Source organism: Urocitellus parryii, chromosome 15, assembly GCF_045843805.1.
Source record: "Urocitellus parryii isolate mUroPar1 chromosome 15, mUroPar1.hap1, whole genome shotgun sequence".
NCBI classification, from domain to species: domain Eukaryota; kingdom Metazoa; phylum Chordata; class Mammalia; order Rodentia; family Sciuridae; genus Urocitellus; species Urocitellus parryii.
In genome coordinates this window covers 625,961-647,630 of record NC_135545.1, presented here as the reverse complement: position 1 = coordinate 647,630, position 21,670 = coordinate 625,961, and the positions used below count along the sequence as shown (strand labels likewise).

The following is a 21,670-nucleotide window of genomic DNA, read 5'->3' as shown; positions in this document are numbered from 1 at the left end:
TATGCTCAGCCAAGTGAAGGATGTCTTTTAAGATAAGGCCACACATCTCACAGAGGTTGGACTCTTGGAGACATAGAACTGACTTGGAAGTCATAATCTGTGACACTTCCTCTTACAGAAATACTCTGCTCAGAAGTTGCCTCCTCATCCTCTATTCCACACCACCAACCTGAAAGAAATAATGAAATACATATTGATGCCGTTGAAGGAGACAGCTCCATTACAAACATTTCTTGCATGTGGAATGCTCCCAGGAACAAGTCTATGAGACTGCTTAAAGGACAAGGAGTCGGTGTTGAGGATGAGAATGAACTGCTTAACAAAACTGGGCCCTGACAGTCACAGAATGGGGGAAGCCTTAGGAGGCCAGAGATACAATTGCAGGTGTGACACAGGAGAGGCAGGGCCTATGACTTGTTCTTCTGTAAATAACTTTGTCAGGACCTTGTCTGCTGCTGACACCCAGGGCTATGCAGGTGGGTATATCCTAGAAAACCACCACAACACAGCTTCCAGTGCTCAGGACCAAATAAGAATGTGTGCACACCTCAGGACCAAACATGAAGAAGCTGATGCTAGAGAACCATGCAGAGAGCATGGAGAGACATAGGTGAGACCCAGGGCCCAGATATGAATTACTGATATGAACTATACATACCACCCCAGGATAAAAAAAAAAATCACACTGCATCCAGATGATGCAGGTAGTAAGAGAAAAACAGGAGAGGCCAGGGGACACCAGCCAGCAGAGTTCAGCACATAGCAGCCTGCAGGAAAGGAAAACATCATCACAAAAGAACTTCAGGGAGGATGCTGAAAGAACAGCTCATGGTCTACTGAGGAGCCAGCACCTAGGAACCAGCAGAGTCTGCACAGGCAGGGTGAGGAGATGTTAGTTATAAATGGGAAGCAGTACCTAGAGGACATGGGGCACTGGATATGGGAAGGCCACTGTCAGCAAGAGGGAAGTAAGGGGGACCCATTAGGGTGACTGCAAGCCCCCTCAACCTGCATCCTCTACAGCCAGGCTTCACAGAAGCTGGGGTTGTTCCAGAAAAGAGCAGTGTTCACACTGCAGCCCTGAAATCAAAGCACCGACCAAGGGAACTGGGGAGGAAGTTGAGCCTATAGTCCTGAAATGCTGCTGAGGAGGAAGGGAAGGGCAGAGACCATCTCAGAGCACAGAAGCAGGTGTGAAGACTTTACCCAGAGAAGTATAAGTGCCAGTTTTCCCACCATCACATCATGGTACAAGCATCTTTGAACCTCATCAAGGAGATCCCACTCTTGAGGAGAAATAGAAATCCAATCCTCAAAGGTCACAGTGCCCTGCCAGGTGGGGAGAGATGACATCATAAACAGTCCCCTCCTGAAGCTCCACAATCCATCCTCATCTACCCCATGCCCATCTTCTTCCAAGCTCCATATCTCAGAGGAGAAACCAGGCCCTGGTGTCATTGGTGTCACTGTCTACTCATAGGCCCGAAGATTGTCCAGCCACCAGGCACAAGGGCAGTGACACAAAGAGACATGCAACTGTGGGCTTAGCAAAGAAGCATCCAATGCTAGTGTCAGGTAATCCTCTGTATGACTCAATTCCAGGCACCTGGGGCCATCACACCATTCTCTAGACTGCACACTCCTCACGTCTGGACTTCACAGACATTTCCATCACAACCCTCTCATGGCCCCATGCTAAGCATTTCCCTGGCCTCTTCACATTCCCCTCTGTACCCCACTGGTGAGAGCAGAACTGTCCCCTAGGGTTATGGGGATGGCAAACACACAACACATGACACTTAGGCAGATGAGGTCCAAGCAACTTATTAGTCACATATATTCCCAACCTGGGAAAGGAGAAACCACACACCATCAGGGGTTGCACTATAGATAAGAATGGACAACCAGAAATTGTGGGATGCATGTTTCCTAGGATCAAGAGGGCAAGGTGACCCCTGATTCCTATGGTACGGGTATGCAACTGGCCTTACTCCATCACTGGTGGGGAACTAAAACTCACTACCAATGCACTGATTCCAACTTGATAAAAAGGTTTACTTACTTGGTAGACCTTACCCAGGGTATAGAGTGGGGAGAACCTGTACTCGGGGCATAGAAACCCATCACAACTGGCCTTGATTCCAGGCCTTACATCTCATCTTGGCAAAGAGCTGCAGAATAAACCTTCCAAGTCAACTTCCACGGCACCCAGGGCTCCTAATGCAAAAGCCTTCCTGCCCAGCTTGATTGGAATCTGATACCCAGCGCCTTTCCACTTCTGGCCCCACCTGCCATCCCCTCAGTTGTAAAAGTCTTCCTCTGCCCACCAAACCTTCAAAGCCCAGTTCCGCTGCTCGCTCTCCGAGCACCATGTCGCCCTGAGATCACAGGCACAGCTGGCCTCATCTGCCAGGCTGGACCAAACCCTGCGCCCCGCTCCCCCAGGCACAAACCCTGGAGAGCCCAGGGACCCTAAGCTCGACTCGGGCCTGAGTGTCTCTTCCCTTCTCACCCCTCTGCTGCCGAACACTGCTCGCCCACTCTTCCTCTGAAAGCCTTGACCATGCAGGACTGTCCTGTCCCCAACACGTTCTCCCTTCACGACCACCGTGCACTTATGTTCAGGAGCCCAACACATTCCTCAGCCCAGAAACCCAGGCACGTCCCCGGCCCTGCACCGACGCGGGAGCCCGCGGGAAGAGGCGGCCTCTTCCCCGAGCCCCAGCGGACTGCCCCGGCGTCTGCCTCGGTGCTCTTGTCCCTGCGCCCGCCGTGGGGCTCAGGGAAGGGATGCCGCCTCCGGTGCGGGAGAGGCCTCGTCGCCTTCGTACGTTCTTCCTTTAACTGTCTCGAACGTTTAAAAACCCCACCACGAGCGGCGTCCCGGCTCCGCTCCAACCCCCCAGATTCCAGCGGCCTCACAGGAAAGTGGCAGGACTCCGCCCCACTCTTAGTGGACTCCGGAAGTCCCGCCCCGAGCGCGAGTGTGGCGGAAGTGCCGCCCGGCGCAGGCGCGGCTGGGTGACGTGTTTCCGTGGAAGGAGGGGGGCTGCCGCGAAGGACGCCGGGAAGCGCCAGGGCACGACTGGAGGGCATGGGTCCGTCCAGTCGGGCTTTGGAGACTGGTTAGTGCTCGCACTGGTTTTGGAGGTTCCACAGCTGAGCAGTGTTATTTGTTGATGGACATTAAAGCTTGTTTTGCCATGGTGTCTATCAAATGAGCAAGCTGATGGCAGTGGTAGCTGCTCAACAAATAGCTGTAGGTAGTGTTTTGAAAAGCAGTTGCTGTGGACTGAATGTGTCCACCCAAATTCATACCTTGAAGCTCTAATTCTCTGTGATGGTATTTGAAAACGGAGATGTTGGGAGGTAATTAGGTCATGAGAGTGGAGCCCTGGTGAGTAGGATTAGTACCCTTACTTACAACCTCACAAAAGCCAGGATTTTCTCTCCCTCTCCATCTCAAAGATCCCTCACCAGAAGCCAACCATGCTAGCACCCTGATCTTGAACTTCAGCTGCCAGAACTATGCGACATAAATGTGTTTTTTCCCTTTAAGCCACCCAAACTAAGATACTTGTTAAGGAAAGCCAACCAGACTAAGGCAAGTGACTTCATGTTAGTGCCTCCCTGAGTTAGGATTTTGTCTAAGAGTAGCTGGGCAGAGATAAGGATGTATTTGGGAACACTGAAGGCCCCCAGGCCCTGAGAGTTGTGAATCAAGGCTGCTCCCTGGCTGCTATGTCATCCTGCTATCAACTGGAACATCTGTCCCATATGTGGTTCTTTCCCTCACTATACCCCACATGCAGCTTCAAACTATTGGCTGGAAAGTTGTTTAGGGTTTTTGTTTTGGCAGTGCTGGAGGTCGAACCCAGAGCCTTCTGCATACAAGGCAAGCACCCTACCAACTGAGCTAATTCACAGCCCTGAAAGGTTCTTTAGACTGCCCCAGCCTCTACTACACAGCACCCCTGTTCCTGTGTCACATTGTCTTTTATAACTTTTCAAGTTTAGGAAATATGGAAATTGAAAACAAAAGTCAGGAGACTGGTCTGTCTTCAGCTCATCCTCAAGTTAGACTAAATCTTTTTTGTTAATAGCTCGTTTGAGACTTAATTAATATACCATGCAATTCTCTTTTAAAGTGTACAGTTTTGGGTTCTGAAAGTCAAGCTCAGTGATAGAGCATGTACAAGGACCTGGGTTCCATTTCCAGCATACCCACACACACACAAAAAAAAAAAAACACAAGTGAAACTCTGTGGTTTTCAGCATATTCACAAGGTTGAACAGCCATTACCACTATTAAATTTTGAAACATTTTCATTACCCCCAAAATAAATACCATTCCCATTAGCAATCAATCCTATTTCATCCCCCCCCCCAGCTCTGGAGCCAGTAACCCATTTTCTGCAATTGCAGGTTTGACTGTTCTCTGTATAAAAGGAGTTGTATAGTGTCTTGCTCCATACACGTAGCATGATGTTTTCTGAATTCATTTATGTTGTGGTGTACATCAGTACTTCATTTCTATTGCTAAAAAAACTGATTGTATGGATAGATTGCATTTTGTTCATCCATTTATCAACTGGTGGACATTTGGGTCATTTCCACTTTCAGCTCTTCTGAATAATGGCATTATGAATATTTGTGTGCAAAGTTTTGTGTGGACAGGTGTTTTCAATTCTCTTGAATGTGTATCTAGGAGTAGAATTGTTGGGTCAGGCAGTAATTCAGTGTTTAACTTTCTAGAAACTGCCAGACATTTCCAAAGCAACTGCACCATTTAGACTAAATATTGCCTCCTGTGTTTTCACAGCCCTTGGCAGCTCCTGGCTTGTAGCTTGCTACATTTGGCTATGTCTATGGCTCCTCACTGCAGGCCACTCTGCTCCAGAGAGCTGACATCCACAGGCATGACTGTCTTAATCTGGTGTCATTTATTGTGACAACCTCAGTCTCTTCATGTGTAAAATAGTCACAAATAAATGCCTGGAATTGATAGAAAATGACAAAGAGAAAGATTTGTTTAATGAAAGCATTTTGCTAGCATGGTATGGGGTCCTGCCCAAAGAAACTATCTGTGCCTCTATCTGAACCTGTGAGGAGCAAGAGAAGAAAATCCTGACAATTTCTCCTTGTCCCTTAACACAGCTGGATTCCTTCTGTTCTCCAATCAAGCTACAATTGTTCATGGATGATCAGCGCTAGGAAGCAAGGGTTGCTCATCATAGGAATTTATTTTCTGTGACATACTTCCGATGCTGTTTTCCCTGGAGTGCTCTTCTCCGGGCTCTCCTGCTGCGTCCTCAGCCACCGCTGCCATGTGGTCTTGTCAGCCTGGTGAGCGCACCCTGCATCTCCCATGTGCTTTCACAGATTCTCCATTTTTGCACCATACATGGCATCCTTTATCTTTTCTTTCATTAACTTTTGCTCTTCCCTCAATTTCTTCTTTTCAATATTTTCCCTCCTTTTCAATCTGATAACTAAAATGTAGAGATGAAGTTATTGAGACGTGAGTAAGTGAGGAATGAGAATGGAGAAGAAAGGATCGAGGGTGCAGCATGGGAAATGAAGGAACAAGCAGTGGGCTTCTTGAGATGATAAACGTTATTTAATTTTAATGTCATTTCCCTTTTGTATATAAAAACTTTATAAATGCCTAATTTTTAAAAAGAACAAGTAAAAGTCATAATCCAATGTAACAAAAAGATATTGAAAAAATATTTTCTATTAGGTTATGAAAAGGGCTCCTGGGTCTTTTGGCTCTTTTGGGCTGTCCATGTCTGGAGTTGTTAGAGGGAATCCAGAGGTGGGTATCAGTGTGACTTGATCAGACAGAATCACATGTGTTCCCTCTAGAGGTTTGTAACAGGTGTCCAAGAATCTCAGAACTTTTAGAGATCAGTGAGCAGGAGCATTCAGGCCACCCCTTCACAGTGGGCAGGCACCCCTGGGGGTAGGGGCATCTGTTCTGTGATCCTGGTCCTACCTCCACAGCAGACTGAGGCAAAGAAATATCTGCATAACTGTGTCCTAAACGTGATAACAATGTCATAGAAACAATTATATTTAAGGGAAAGTTTTGTTCTGCAAAGTGTACTTCCTGGACTCTGTCCCAGGGTCCTTGGGATCACCATGCATCAGGAAACAAGCAGCCTCACAGCCATCAGCCTTCCAGGATGGAGGAGAATGGCTACTTCTGTGGGTGTGGACACAGGTGTCCATCTTTCCTACCAGGGAATCCACTATCTCCCACTTATCTTTGCTCTTAAAAACTAAACCATTAAAAAATTGCTGGCCAAGCTTTCTTGTGACCTTGTACCCACTTAGTCAGACTAGCCCGTCACTACCTGAACGGATGAACTTCCCCAGCTCCTTCTCATTCTCTGGAAGCAGGTTGGTGGACTCATCCTCAGAAACTTCCTCATATGGTATCTCAATGTTTTCATAAAGCACCGCAAGCTGCTGCTTCTCCTCAGCCTTTACCAGCCTACTGGAGAGGAACACATGAGTTCAGGTGCAGTTTTCATGGTGAATCATTGTCTTACTCATGTACCATTTTAACAGCAAAGGAGGTGGCTAGTGGGGATGGAGGAGGAAGCCGACGATTAAGTAAGACTGATCATGAGAAGACCTCAGATTTCTGGGATGACTGGCCAAATTCTGGAGGAAGGAGTGAGTCTGATAATCTGAAATTGTGGATCAAAGCCAGGACTAGGAATGAATGAGGCACTCACATTGGGTACAAAATTTAAGGGGTTGGTAAAAACAAACAGAAAACCTACCATCAAGACAAATCATGATTCAATGTAATACATTACAAAATAAAAACTAAAGCCAAAAATGTATCAGAAACACAATAACAACAATTTGAATAAAGGCGGGTGGGGATTAAAAGTCTTCCTTTTGCTGAGGCTCCATAACATGGCTCAGCCCAGCACTGTCACTGGTTCTGTATTGAAAGTGTTGATATTTTGGTCACTGTGGATTTTTTTGGCATTAATCTAAATTTTAAAAGTACTGCCTTAAAATAGTACTTATCCTGCTTACTGAGTTTTTTGATACTCCCTTAAACTGAGGCTACTGAAGGGAAGTCACCCTTCCTGTGGTCCAGTCCTGGAGTGGATCCGGGAGCCGCTCTTCCTGTTCACTGTGGACCATGACACAGGGTCCTGATTTTTCCTGACATCATTGCCCTCCCAGTTCTGTGTGACCCGGGTAATGAAAGTTACTTTAAGGGGACCATGATGAGAAAGGTTGTGGGAGCATCCAGAGCTTGCTATGGATGGCAAGAACTGGACTGGTAAACTTTACCAAAGTTGATCATGATATCGGGTAGAATGAGGCCTTCACCTCAAGAACAGAGTCTAAGAGGTACCAAAACACCCAGGCACCAAGATAGATACTAACACAATATTTTCAAAAATTGAAATGAATGACCCCAAAAAAACATAAGCCAAATATTAAAATCTTAAATGAAGATAGGATCCCAATGCTGATTTTAAGTGATTTTTCATTTCCAAACACTAAAATAAATGAGATTGTATTCAAAAATTGAAAGTCACAACATAAATTGAAATATTTTATCTAAAACAAAACTAGAATTTGTTAGAATTTTACCTTCCTGGTTTAAATGAAAGTAAACTTGCCAGTAGTATTTTCGAAAGCTACTTCCGTGAAAGAGAAACCAGTAGAGAGAGACCAGTACATAAGAGCATGCTTTTGGGGCCACGTGTTTTTTCTTCTGCCCCAGACTCTAGGCAACTTGTGAGGCACATAAGAGGTGGCACAGATGATGACGGTCACAGGGTTAACTGTAGGTCAGTGCTTTATCCAGCACTGAACTTCAGCAATGTTTTAGTGACCTAAGTTAGAAGCTTGAGATAGCAATTAATCACATTTCAGTTACACCCATTAAGTCAACCCAGATTATCACCTCAGATAACCCAGGACCAAACAGCAGGCTCCATGCTGGTTAGTGGAGCACCTCCCATTTTACTTTCCATCTCATTTTACCTTCAGTTGACCTAGTCCAAAGTGGTCTTTGAGTGGCTTTCTTAAAAACATTCCACGTGTGGCAATATGTTCCTTGTTCTCACACCTAATCCTCAAAGAGCAAATACATTTGAACTTCTGGGGCTGTTTCTGATGGGTGGGTGGAACTCCTGGGAGTAGGAAACACAGTGTAGACTCTGGGCCAATAGCACAATGTCACTTTACAACTAATTTTTTAATCTTTTATTTGTTCTACTTAGTTATAGATGACAGCAGAATGCATTTCAATTCATTCTACACAAGTGGAGTGCAACATTTCCATTCTCTGGTTATATACAGTATAAAGATGCACCATTGGTGCAATCACACATGTACCTAGGGTGATGATATCCATCTCATTCCACCATCTTTCCTATCTTCATAACCCCTCTACACCCTCTCCTTTGCCCAATCCAAAGTTTCTCCATTCTTCCTATGCTACCCTCATCATAGATCAACATCCACTAATCAGAGAAAACATTTGCCCTTAGTTTTTTGGGATTGGCTAACTAAGCTTAGCATAATATTCTCCAACTCCATCCATTTACCTGCAAATGCCATAATTTTATTCTATTTTAATGCTGAGTAATATCACATTGTGTATATATATCACAGTTTCTTTGTCTATTGACTATTGATAGATATTTAGGTTGGTTCCACATTTTAGCTATTGTGAATTCAGCTGCTATAAACATTGGTGTGGCTATGTCACTATAGTATGCTGATTTTAAGTCCTTTGGGTATAGACTGAGGAATGGGATAACTAGATCAAATGGTGGTTTCATTCCAAGTTTTCTGGGAATCTCCTCACTGCTCTCTAAAATGGTTGCACCAATTTGCAGTCCCACCAGCATTCTATGAGTACCTTTTCCCCCCACATCCTCTACAACACTTTTTATTGCTGGTATTCTTGATAACTGCCATTCTGACTGGGGTGAGATGAAATCTTAGTTTTAATTTGCATTTCTCTAGTTACTAAAGATGTTGAACACTTTTTCATACATTTGTTGATCACTTGTACATCTTCTTCTGACAAGTGTCTGTTCAGTTCCTTAGCCCATTTATTGATTGGGTTGTTTCTTTTTTTTTTTTTTTGGTATTAAGTTGTTTGTGTTCTTATATATCCCAGAGATTAGTGCTCTATCTGATGTACGTGTGGTAAGGATTTGCTCCCATACTGTAGGCTCTCTCTACACCTCAATGATTGTCTCCTCTGCTGAGAAGTAGCATTTTAGTTTGAATCCCTCCCATTTACTGATTCATGCTTTTATTTCTTGCACTTTAGGACTTTTGTTAAGGAAGTTGGGAACTAATCCAACATGATAAAGATTTGAGCCTATTTTTTCTTCTATTAGGTGCAGAGTCTCTGCTGTAATTCCTAGATCTTTGGTCCACTTTGAGTTCAGTTTTATGCATGGGGAGAGGCAGAAGTTTAATTTCATTTTGCTACATATGGATTTCCAGTTTTTCCTGCACCATTTGTTGAACAGGCTATCCTTTCTCCAACGTATGTTTTTGGTGCCTTTGTCTAATACGAGATAACTGTATTCATGTGGGTTTGTCTCTGTCTCTTTTACTCTGTACCATTGTTATACATGTCTATTTTAGTGCCACTGCCATGCTATTTTTGTTACTATTGCTCTATAGTATAGTTTAAGGTCTGGTATAGTGATGCTTCCTGATTTACTTTTCTTGCTAAGGATTGCTTTAGCTATTCTGGGTCTCTTATTTTTCCAGATGAATTTCATGATTGCTTTTTCAAGTTCTATGAAGAATTTCACTGGGATTTTAATAGAAATTCCATTAAATCTGTATAACAGTTTTGGTATTATGGCCATTTTGAATATTCTGTCTATCCAAGAGCACAGGAGATCTTTCCATCTTCTAAGTTCTTCTTCAATTTCCTTCTTTAGTATTCTGTAGTTTTTATTGTGTAGGTATTTCACCTCCTTTGTTAGATTGATTTCCAAGTGTTTTGTATTTTCTGTGGCTATTTTGAATGAGGTGATTTTCCTAATTTCTCTTTCAGTGTATTCATCACTTATGTATAGAAATGCCTTTTATTTATGGATATTTTTATACTCTGCTACTTTGCTGAATTTATTCATTAGTTCTAGAAGTTTTCTGATGGAATTTTTTTTGATCAATTCCATGTCATTGGCAAAGAGTTATAGTTTTGAGTTCTTCTTTTCCTATGTGTATCCCTTTAATTTCTTTTGTCTGGTTGCTCTGGCTACAATTTCAAGGACTATGTTGAACAGAAGTGATGAAAGACAATATCCCTGTCTTGTTCCAGTTTTTAGAAGGCTCTCAATTTTTCTCCATTTAAAATGATGTTGGTGACACTAGGATTGCTGTAGGTATACACATGGATGTATAACCAATGTGATCCTGCAATCTGTACACGTGGAAAAATGAGAATTCATACCCTATTTGAATCAAATGTATGATATGTCACGATCATTGTATTGTCTTGAGCAACTAATAAAAAATAAAATAAAATGATGTTGGCCTTCGGCTTAGCATAGATAGCTTTTACAATGTTGAAGTATGATCCTACTATTCCTAGTTTTTCTAGTGTTTTGAACATGAAGAGGTGCAGTATTTTGTTGAATGCTTTTTTAGCATTTATTAAGATAATCGTGATTCTGGTCTTTAAGTCTATTGATGTGATGGATTATGTTTATTGATTTCCATATGTTGAACCAACCTTGCATCCCTGGGATGAACCCCACTTGATTTTGGTGCACAATCTTTCTAATATGTTGTTGTTTGCCTCTGGCCAGAGTTTATTGAGAATTTTTGCATCTATGTTCATCAAGGATATTCGTCTAAAGTTTTCTTTCCTTGATGTGTCTTTGTCTGGTTTGGGTATCAAAGTGATGCTAGCCTCATAGAATGAATTTGGAATTTCTTTTCTATTTCAAGGAATAATTTGAGTATTGTTATTAGTTCTTCTTGGAAGATCTTATAGAACTTGTCTGAGAATCCATCTGGTCCTGGGCTTTCTTGGTTGGTAGGCTTTTGATAGCATCTTCTATTTCCTTGCTTGAAATTAATGTTTAAATTACCTATGTCCTCCTGATTCAGTGTGGGTAGATGATATGTTTATAGACATTTGTGTCATTGAGATTTTCTCTCTCATTGGAGTATAAATTTTCAAAATAATTTCTAATTATCTCTGTATTTCAATAGTGTCATCATGATATTTTCTCTTTCATCACAAATTTTAGTAATTTGAGTTTTCTCTCTCTTTTTCTTCATTAGAATGGCTAAGGGTTTATCAATTTTATTTATTTTTTCAAAGAACCAGCTTTTCATTTTTTTCAATTTAAAAAAATGTTTTTTGTTTCATTTTCATTGATTTCAGCTCTGATTTTAATTATTTCCTGTCTTCTATTTCTTATGGTGTTGATTTCTTCTTTTAATAAGGCTTTGAGATGTAATTTTAGGTCATTAATTTGTTGACTTTTTTGATGAATAAGCTCAATGCAGTGAAGTTCCCTCTTAGCACTGCCTTTGTAGTGTCCCAGAGATTTTGATATATTGTATCAGTGTTCACATTCACCTCTAGGAATTTTTTATCTCCTCTCTGATATCTTCTGCTACCTATTGCTTATTTAATATATTTAGTCTCCAGGTGTTGGAGTAGCTTCTATTTTTTATTTTATCATTAATTTCTAGTTTCATTCCACTATGATTTGCTAGAATACAGGGTAGTATTTTTTTATTTGCTGAGAATTGCTTTGTGGCATAATATATGGTCTACATTAGAGAAGGAACCATGTGCTATTAGAAGAAGGCGTATTCACTTGATGGTGGATGAAATACTCTATATATGTCTGTTAAGTCTAAATCATTGTGTTATTGGGTTCTATAGTTTCTTTGATTCGTTTTTGTTTGGGATATCTATCCAGTGGTGTGAGAGGTGTGTTAAAGTCACCCAATATTACTGTGTTGTGATCTATTTGCTTCTTGTAATTGAGAAGGGTTTGTTTGACATAGGTAGATGCTCCATTGTTTGGGGCATAGATATTTACGATTGTTATGTCTTATTGGTGTATGGTTCCCTTAAGCAGCATCCCTTTTACTAACTTTGGTTTGAAGTCCACTTTATCTGATATTAGGATGGAACCCCCTGTTTATGTGCCCCATGTGAGTGATATGTTTTTTCCCATCCTTTCACCTTCCGTCTGTGGATGTCTTTTCCTATGATATGAGCCTCTTGAAGGCAGCATATTGTTTGATTTTTTTATCCAATCTACCAGTCTATGTCTTTTAATTGACAGGTTGGGCCATTAACATCCAGGGTTATTATTGAGACATGGTTTGTGTTCCTAGTCATTTTGGTGTATTTCGGGTTTTAACTTGAGTTGGTTTCTCCTTTGATTGTATTTTACTTTAGTGTAGTTCCTCCCTTTGCTGATTTTCATGGTTGTTTTTCATTTCCTCATGGATTATTTGCCAAAAATATTCTGTAGTGCCAGCTTTCTCATTGTAAATTCTTTTAATTTTTGTTTATGGTGGGAAATTTTTATTTTGTCATCAAATCTGAAGCTTAATTTTGCTGGGTATAAGATTCTTGGTTGGCATCCATTTTCTTACAGAGCTTGGAATATGTTGTTCCAGGATTTCTTAGCTTTGATGGTCTGGGATGAGAAATCTGCTGCAATCCAAATTGGTTTCCCCCCTATATGTAATCTAATTATTTTCTCTTGCAGCTTTTACAATTCTCTCCTTATTCTGTATGTTAGGCATTTTTATTATAGTATGCCTTGGTGTGGATCATTGAAATTTTGTACATCTGGTGTCCTGTAAGCCTCTTGTGTTTGATTGAAATCAATTCATTCTTCATGTTTAGAAAATTTTCTGCTATCGTTTCATTGAAGAGACTGTACATTCATTTGGTTTGTATTTGTGCCTTCCTGTGATTCTTGGTGATTCTTGGTCTTTTCATGTTGTCTCATAATTCTTGGAGGTTCTGTTCATGGCTTCTCACTATCTTCACTGTATGGTCAACTTTACTTTCAAGATTATATATTTTGTCTTCATTGCCTGAGATTCTGTCTTCCAAGTGATCTAGTCTGTTGTCGATGCTTTCTGTTGAATTTTTTGTTTATTGTTTCCTTCATTTCAAGGATTTCTGCTTGGGTTTTCTTTTCAGAGTATCTCTTTTCTTCCCAATCTTGCCACCTGTAATTCCTTTCTTCTCACTTTGTAGGAGCAGTCAATCATTGCCTGTATTATCTCTCTTAATGCATTTTTTGCTTTGCAGACCATTTTAACTTTTTACATTCTGAACTCCTCCTCTGACACTTCATGTACTGTGTTGTCAATGGAATCTATTATTGTGTGGGGCACTTTCTTCCCTTGTTTGTTCATATGGTCTGAATGTCTTTGTCTCTAGCAATGTTCAAGGGTCACTCTGCTCCTACCGTGCTGCAGGCAGGCCAGGGTCATGGTCATCTGCTGCTCCTCCTTCTGGGCAGCAGATGGGCTGGGATCATGGTTGACAACTAATTTTTTACCTCTATTTTATTTATTTACTTTTATGTGGTGCTGAGGATCAAACTCAGTGCCTCACACATGCTAGGCAAGTGCTCTTGTCACAATCCCAGCCCCCAATTTATAACTAATTTTTAAAATACCATGTCACCTGAAAGAGCCTGATTCCAAGCTTTACTTATGTTGAGAGGGTATAATATCTTCTCTAAAAGCTACTGTTTCCCTGGACAGCATCAGCAAATTTGCAGACAAAAAGAGAGCACATTTACCTCCTCCCTCTGTGCCAGGGTGACTCCAGAACACCACACTCAGAGGACACTGGCCTGGTATTTTTCAAATCCCTCCCATGGCCAGCCCACCACAGGAAATGTGTCTTTCTTCACAAATGTGCACGTATCTTCCCAAAAGTTTCAAAAATGGGCCTTTACTTTAATAGCTGCAATCTTTTCCCAAGTTTTCTGTTATACTCAGCTGTATTGTTTCTTTTCTTTTCCTTTTGAGTTACATCATGACCCAACCTAAACATGATTGGTATTTTGAAGACATGGGTCTGGAAATGTACAATGACTATAACAACTTAGCAGCAGCAGCAGGATCATCACCCTTTGACACTAAATGATACACTCATGAAGTTGTCACCTAAGGACGGTGGGTGTTCTTCCACATGCACTTACTGTATCATATAGGAGACCATGATCCCACATACCAGAGCAATGCTGAAGGCCACACACGCGATTAGAATCACTTGAACAAGAGCAGGTCTGTGCGGAATCACTGCTGACATGGAAAGAAGACAAGTGCTCAAAAATCTCATTTTAGCTGAATTTCTCAACTAACATGTGTTAATCACACTGCTATTACAAAGAGAATAGAAGACAAAAAATACCTTTAAGAATATATTCTTAATTTCTTAAATATACTAAGGCTATATTGCACAGGCTGTATAAACAAATATAATTTTAGTTCCCAACACTCTCTGATGCCTTTTTTATTTTTTAAATATTTTTTTTATTTTTTAGTTGTAGTTGGACACAATACCTTTATTTATTTATTTTTATGTGGTGCTGAGGATTGAACCCAGGGCCTCGCACATGCTAGGCAAGCGCTCTACCGCTGAGCCACAATCCCAATCCTGCCTTTTTTTTTAATCTACCTCCAATCTTCAAAGTCATCTCTTGCTCAATAGTTATACTGGTTTCTATAATGACATCTGTCATCTGGGTACATCCTGATCCCCACAGAGACCCTGTCATCTGAGTATATACTGATCCCCATGGAGACACCTGTCATCTGGGGACCTTCTGGTCATTGATGGGTACTTTTCACCTGTCATCGTGTAGCTGCAAGGAGAACGGCTTAGTTCTATGAATCCGACTAGACTTCCTCAGCTCATCTGGTACTGTAATGAAAAGGGATTACTGGGCAACTGGGGGTCGGATTCTACGAACCTCTGTTCCAAGAGTCCGATTTCAGGGTTATGGTCTGTGCTATAAAGCCGTGGCTGGTCTTTGTGAACTCAGATGTTTGACTCTTCTTTACATTATCTGAAATTTAAAACAATTACTAGGGAATTATTGTTTGTACAAGTTGAACAGAAAAAAACAGGTACATTACTCAGCTACTTATAAAACCTGCCAGTTGTCTATGTCCAGTCCCAGGCTTGGCCTCTTTCACCTTGTGTCCCAGCAGTGATATAGAATGGATAAGTTTCTTTTTCCTCCAAAGTTGGTGATTATTATATAGGATGGACCGGGAAGAGAAAGCACAAGGTAAAATTTCTAATAATTCAAAGATCCCAATAGTAGATGATCAAAATTCTAAACAAATGAATTTCAGCTCCAGCAGGAGGCTATACGTGGAGTTCCATGAATTGAGACTTGGCTTTGTCTAGTGTTCATTTGCTCAATCCCAGCTCTGAAGTCACCCCGATCTGGTCAAGGCCAGTCTGCTTCAGTCTGTGAGGACTCTGACTCCTGTTTGATGCATGGTAAGCAATGTTCTGAAGTCATCCTTATTCAGTGTTATGAAGGGCAGCTATCCTTATTCAAGACACAGCTAGCTCTCTGTTAGTTGAAAATATACAGTGTCACTCCAGATTCAATCTCAGCAGCTCAGAAAAGATGCCCTTTCAGTGTGAAGAATGCAATCTCACTGCAGGCAAACCTACCAGGTAGATACGGCAGCTGCTTAAGTTGTCTAGGCTTCAACTTTCTACATTACAAATCACTTTCCTCAAATGGCTCTTGTAATAACTTCTAAGAGGTAGTGTTTCCAGTGTTGCTGTTCATGTTAAAAAGTTGTGACATTCCCATGGGATCCATATACTCTGAGGACCTAAAGAAACCTGTAAGCACAGCCCCTTCCCAGGCACCAGCTGTCCAGCACCAGGATGGAGAGTTTTCTGACAGCCCAAAGTGCCCTGGGGTGGAAACACAGCTTGATGCTACACAAACCACCTGGCCCGCCGGGCTCTGGGAGTGCAGGTGACCACCGTAGATGGTGAGCCATGGGTGCCCAGGGTTCTCTGCAGCTCTGACAGCTTCCTGAATGTCTGCATGTGTTCACAGCGAAATGTTGCAGAGGGAAGAGCAGCAGTTTCATGGTCAGGTGCCATGAGACTGAAAGTGGCCAATGGGAGGCCATTAGAGACAATGGAAGAGGCAGGATCTGCTTGTGTGAGAACCAAGCCCAAGTGAGCAGGCTCAAGGAGAGGAGGAGTCAGGGGAGCTTTGCTACAGATGGGGAAGGAGGGCAGGTGCATCCTGGAGGAAGCCATGGGGTCAGAGGGCAGGATCAGGAGATCGGAGTGAATGCATCGTGTACTGCATCCTGTGCAGCCTGCTGTACAAAGCACCATAAACCTGTTGGCTTCTGGACAGCAGGGCTGTGCTTCCCCAGCTCTGGACTGGGCACTGGGGGCCCTGGCTGCCCTATCAGAGGCCAGATCCTTCTCTGGACTTCTAAGGCACGAGTCCCATCCATGAGAGCACCGTCCTGGGACCTGTCCCCACAGGGCTCCGGCATAACCCAGGGCGGTGTGGTTTCAACACACTTCTCGTCACAAGGGAGGTGGCAGCACTCCACAGGATCAGCAGCTAAGGGGCCCCGTGACGGGGGAGGCTGAGGAGGAGGGTTGTACGTGCAAGGCCTTGTCTCAAAATAAAGAAAATACCATGACTGGGACGAAGCTCACCAGTGGAGTGTCCCTGGTTCAATCCCCAGGACCAACAAAACTGAACACCACAGTGCCAGGTCCCGGGAGAAGCTGCTCTTTTCCAGGGTCTGATTAGACCAAATCCCTGCCCTCTGGTCAGAGCCACCGCCCCTGAAGCCCAGGAGCAGCAAGCATTGCCACAGGCCAGCCCTGGTGCCAGCTCATGAAACATGTGGGGTCCCATTGCCTGGGGGGGCACCAGGTGCCTGGGCACGTGCTGGGCACCTGTGAGTGAAGGGCGCACCCCTGAGCTCTGGGAAGACCACAGCTACACCGACTGGTTCTCCTTCTCTGCACGTCCCCATGCTTTGATGCTTGGGGGCCAGAAGTGCCCCTCCTAGAGAGAAGGGGCAAAGGACAGCCATCCTCTCTCTAGGAGGAGAGAAACGGATAGATAGCAGTCCCCACACTGCTGGGAAGGGAGGATCCCACCTGAGCCATTACGCCCCGGGCTACTCTTTCCTGCCTTCTGGGGTGCATTGAAGGCAGAGGGGATGGCAAGGAGCACAAAAAGGAAGAGAAGGGCAGCTTCAAGAGGCAGGAGGAGCAGCAGGGCCCAGTGGCCACCCTCAGTGCGCTCCGGGGACAAATCTGCAGGAAGAGATGCTGCTGGAAAGGCCGCTCGGCTGTGTGTGAGGTCACACCTCGGGTGTCACCCAAAGGGAGCTGGAGCTGCCCCCAGCGCTGGTGTCCTCCTCTGTGGAGTGGGACCCCCTCCACTCACCCTCTGAGGGACGCTGCACTAGAGTTTGCTCAGAGGTGGTCTGCCCTGGGGTGAGGGCCTGGGGCCCACCCAGCTCAGCCCCGCGGGTGAATGGACCTCTACCCTCCTAGGCCCCTCAGCTCACCTGTAGTCCTCCCGGAGGCAGTGAGCTGGTGGGTGGGCTCAGCAGGTCTCTCTGTTTGGGCTTTGAAGAGGATCAAAGGCAAAGTTAGGCTCCAGGTCAACTAGGGAGAGTGGGGACATGACTTGGCATTAGACGGGGAGCCTGGCGGACTCCACCTCTCCAGCCTGCTGGTCAGGGGCCCAACACTGTGAGGGCTGGGCAAAAGCAGGGTGTGCTGGTGGCACCGACTCCAGGGACGGTAGTCAGGCCTGGGTGCAGCTCTGTGGTAGAGCCCTTGCGCAGCATGCACAGGCCCTGGGTTCTGTCCCTGGCACTTTAAAGAGGAAAAACAACCAGAAAACCAGGTGTTTGGATGCTGTCCACCTTTGCAGTCACATGAACTGGGACATCTAGGCCCCAGAGCTTGTGTCACAGATGGGGCCAGAGCCAGTGGGCGAGCACAGAGCCCCTCCTGAGACACACACCACACACAATACATGCTGCACACTAGGACATGGTGCGACAGCCTCTCCCAGGTCCAGACCAAGACTGCTGATGAGCACCACACTCAGCGTTGCTGCCTGGCCTCACAGACAGGCAGGGTGGGCTCTGCTGTTTTAAGATAAACAGCTTCCCGTTCTCAAGTTAAAAAGAAAGCATAAGCTGGGAATGGTGGCCCAGGCCTATAACCCCAGCAACTCTGAGGTGAGGTGGGAAGATTGCAAGTTCCAGACCACCCTCAGCAACTTAGTGAGACCCTGTCTCAAATAAAAATAAAAAGGGCTGGGTACGTAGCTCAGTGTGAGAGTGCCCTGGGTTCAATCCCCATTTAGGGGAGGGGACAGTGACACAGAAAGACAAGTGGCAGTGAAGGACCGAGCTGTGATGGAAGCCAGACCTTCCCTGTGGTCTGGGGGTAGTGGGCCCACCGGAGGCAGCACAGTCCCTCAGGCGAGAGCAGGCTGGAAGGGAGGGGAGGGCTCGGCCTGGCTTCCCAGGGCGCCTGTCGGGGGCCTTGCACAGCTCTGTGGGAGCAGCACCCGCACACGTGCCCCACGAGCGAGCAGGGCAGGCGCACCTGGAGCAGGGGAGAACGTCGCGGGAGTTCCAGAAGGAATGATGCTGTAGCCCTTCGCCAGCATCTCCGAGAGGTTGCTGAGCCGCTGGGACTCCTCACTGCCTGGGGAGGGGGCCTGTGGCCGTGAAAGGTGGGCACCAGCCACCCCAGCCCGGCCTCCCTGAACCTCCCCTGGACAGCTACCTGTCAGGTCGGTGGTGCCTCCATTGTCAGGGACCCCGTCTGCCTGAGGCAAGCACAAGAGAGGCGGGCAGCCCAGCGAGACCCACAGCAGAAGCACCAGAGATCCCCAGGCGGCCATCACTGCAACAGCCAGCCGGCCAGAGGGACGAAAGGACGCCTTCCAGGCCCGCAGGGCCTCGCCAGCGGGGTCTGAGGAGGGAGCTCTGCTCCCACAGAATGCCCAGTGATGGCACAGAGCCACCAGTGTGAGGTCAGCGCGAGTCACAGCAGCGAGATTCCTTCACAGAACCCACCAGCCACCGCGAGGCAGGGGATCAGGACCGGTCCTGGCCTCCTGAGGGCAGGGAGCGGGAGGTGGAGAGGCATGGCCACCAGCAAGGTGCCCTACGGCCCAACGCTGGGTAGTGCCTGGTCCACATGGCTTTATCCCTCTACGCCTAGAAAATAGGAGGAAGAAACAGACCCCACCTGCCAGGGTCACCACGGGGACAAAGTACAGCCAGCCACACACACTGGGAAGAACCAGAGGCCCAAGGACATTGTGTGGGACAGGGACGTCCACAGTAAAGTACCTCCATGCCTGTCCAGCCTCAGGCACCAGGGTCCTCCCAGCTGCCTCCAAGAGTTCCTCTAAGGAAGACCAAGAGAACCATCTCAGAACGTGGAAGTGGGTGGAAAACCAGATGACCTAGAGACCACCAGGCCGGGCGCGGGGTGCCCACCTGTAGTCCCAGCAACTCGGGAGGCTGAGGCCAGAGAGCCTCACAACTTAGCAAGATCTTGCCTCAAAATAAAATAAAAATAACAAGGGCTGGGATCTGGCTCACTGGTAGGGCAGCACTGGGTTTCATCACTACGACCAAAAATCCAAAAACAAAGACAAAAACAACGAGCCGGGCCCTGAACGGCTGTGCTCCAGAGGCGTCCGCTCCCCAGCAGCCACAAGGCGACCACAGGGCTCAGAGCCTGGGGAGGAGCTGCCTCCATCCACCCCCCAGGGGACCCCAGCACAGCACCTTCCCAGCATGCGGGTGGGAGGCAAGCACTCCCCACAGTGACCCCGGGACACCAGCCAGGGCTGCTGTGTCCAGGACACCCCCTGCTCCCAACATCTGCCCTGAGTCCCCCTTGCTGCCCTCACAGTCCTCCAGCCCAGGCTGCCCCTGCGCCGTCCCCTCAGGCCTGGTCATTCCTCATAGGTGCTGCCGTCTCCATGGACTTGGCCTTTAGTGTCCATGGCCCCTGCTGACCCCCGGAGGCACCACCTCTTGAAGTGGTTTGGGATGGTCACTAGCCTCACTCACTGTTCCTGTGGCTGAGAGCGCCTGGCTGTTCCCGACACGGCTCAGCCTTGGCTTTACAGTTCATCGCCCGTCCCAGGGGCTGGATGCCATGGTGGCCATGGGTGCTGACCACCGTGAGCCTGTGTCTCTCCCTCCATCTCTCACTTCAAAACTGGGAGTCGGGAAGCATCTCCAGGAGGCAGAACACTGGCCCGACTGGGAGGCGAAGAGTTCCGCTGCGTCCAGCAGCTCATTTCAGAGTGGACAGAGGAGAGCCACCTGGGCAGTGGCTTCCAGCCATCTTCTGGTCTGCACGGCCAGGCACACATCCCCACGCAAGCAGGTCCGGTAGCCGGCTCCTGTTTCTGTGGCACACAAAGCGACATCCCTGCTTGGGGTCTCAATTCCCAGCTGACACTGAGGTGTTTGCTGAGACTGGGGTCATGGGAAGCCGGGCGGGCCCTGTGGGCAGAGTTCAGTGCCTGGCTCTCAGGACGGAGGTCCCACTTTCCTGCTCTCTGCATTTGCATCCGTCCTGTTTCCAGCCAGGAGAGCATCTCCATCAATTCCCAGGTGGTGCTTCCTTCCTCAAGGTCAGCAGGAAAATCCCTCCCAGACTTTGAAATTCTACCTCAGCAAGAACCTGCCCCGTTTAAGGACTCAATTGATTAGGCCAGTCCCACTCAAATGGTCTCCCTTTTCATTAATTCACAGACAACGGACTTGGGACTTTAATCACATCACAAGGCACAGCCGCAGGCCTCCCACAGGCGAGAGGCCTGCCTGCACACCAGGGCAGAATTCTTGAAGACCATTTTAGAAGTCACCACCACAGGATCCAAAGCCTTGGAGAACCTTCGTAAGATGCAAGGCACAGGCCCAAACTGAAGGACCCGCTGCTTGGGCACCTGGGTGAGTCCAGGGTGTGGTCAGCTTCCAATGGCTCGGGAGTGTTGGAAACCCACAGGCCTGTGGGCCCGGGGGGGGGGGGACTGATAAGGAAACTGCCCAGAGGCTGCTCCCGGCACTTCCATGTCCACCAGAACAGGCGTCTCCTTCCTGACAAGCAGCTGCTTTGTGGCTGGGCTTTGGGGTCACTGGTTCCTCCCCTCTGCCTCCTGGGAGTGGACCTCAATCCCAGGGCATGCTGGGCCTCCAGGGGAGGCTGAAGGGCTGGACACCCCCAGGCCCCTCAACCTAGCTACAGCTGTGCCCGACCACACCTGGTCAGCACAGGCACGTGCAGGGGTGAGCCAACGGCGGGTCCAGGCCGCAGCACTTGCTCTTTCAGGGTGGACACGTCCTTTAGCGAACGGTTCATGAGACCAAACGTGGACACCTGCAGGCTGGTGGCCTCTGATCAGGCAGTCTTTCCCTGACACGGCTCCCACCTGGCCTCCCTTCGGGAGCCCCTGCCTCACACATGCCGCCCCCATGGGCACCCCGCCCCTCTCCTGGTGGTGGAAGGGGGACGAGCGCGGCCTGTCTCCGGGAGCCACTCTCCCGTCAAGGTGTTCCTCTGGGTGGCGTGGCCATG

At 46.6% G+C, this 21,670-nt stretch overlaps 1 protein-coding gene and 1 long non-coding RNA gene across 2 annotated transcripts; both read right to left on the bottom strand.

Annotated features, from left to right (window-relative positions):
- Positions 1 to 82: 82 nt before the first annotated feature.
- On the bottom strand, positions 83 to 2,947 carry LOC113175498 (uncharacterized). Its single transcript, XR_003299979.2, has 4 exons — positions 2,513 to 2,947; positions 1,207 to 1,329; positions 659 to 767; positions 83 to 169 (listed from the first exon to the last, which is right to left on the bottom strand). It is a non-coding gene; the product is annotated as an uncharacterized LOC113175498 (long non-coding RNA).
- Positions 2,948 to 5,376: 2,429 nt separating this feature from the next.
- C15H19orf18 (chromosome 15 C19orf18 homolog) lies at positions 5,377 to 21,454 on the bottom strand. The gene is made up of 6 exons (XM_026379776.2): positions 21,357 to 21,454; positions 18,851 to 19,053; positions 18,668 to 18,769; positions 14,223 to 14,325; positions 6,360 to 6,502; positions 5,377 to 5,492 (listed from the first exon to the last, which is right to left on the bottom strand). Exons 1-6 carry the CDS (start codon positions 21,452 to 21,454, stop codon positions 5,377 to 5,379), a joined length of 765 nt encoding a protein of 254 aa, XP_026235561.2.
- Positions 21,455 to 21,670: the final 216 nt, after the last annotated feature.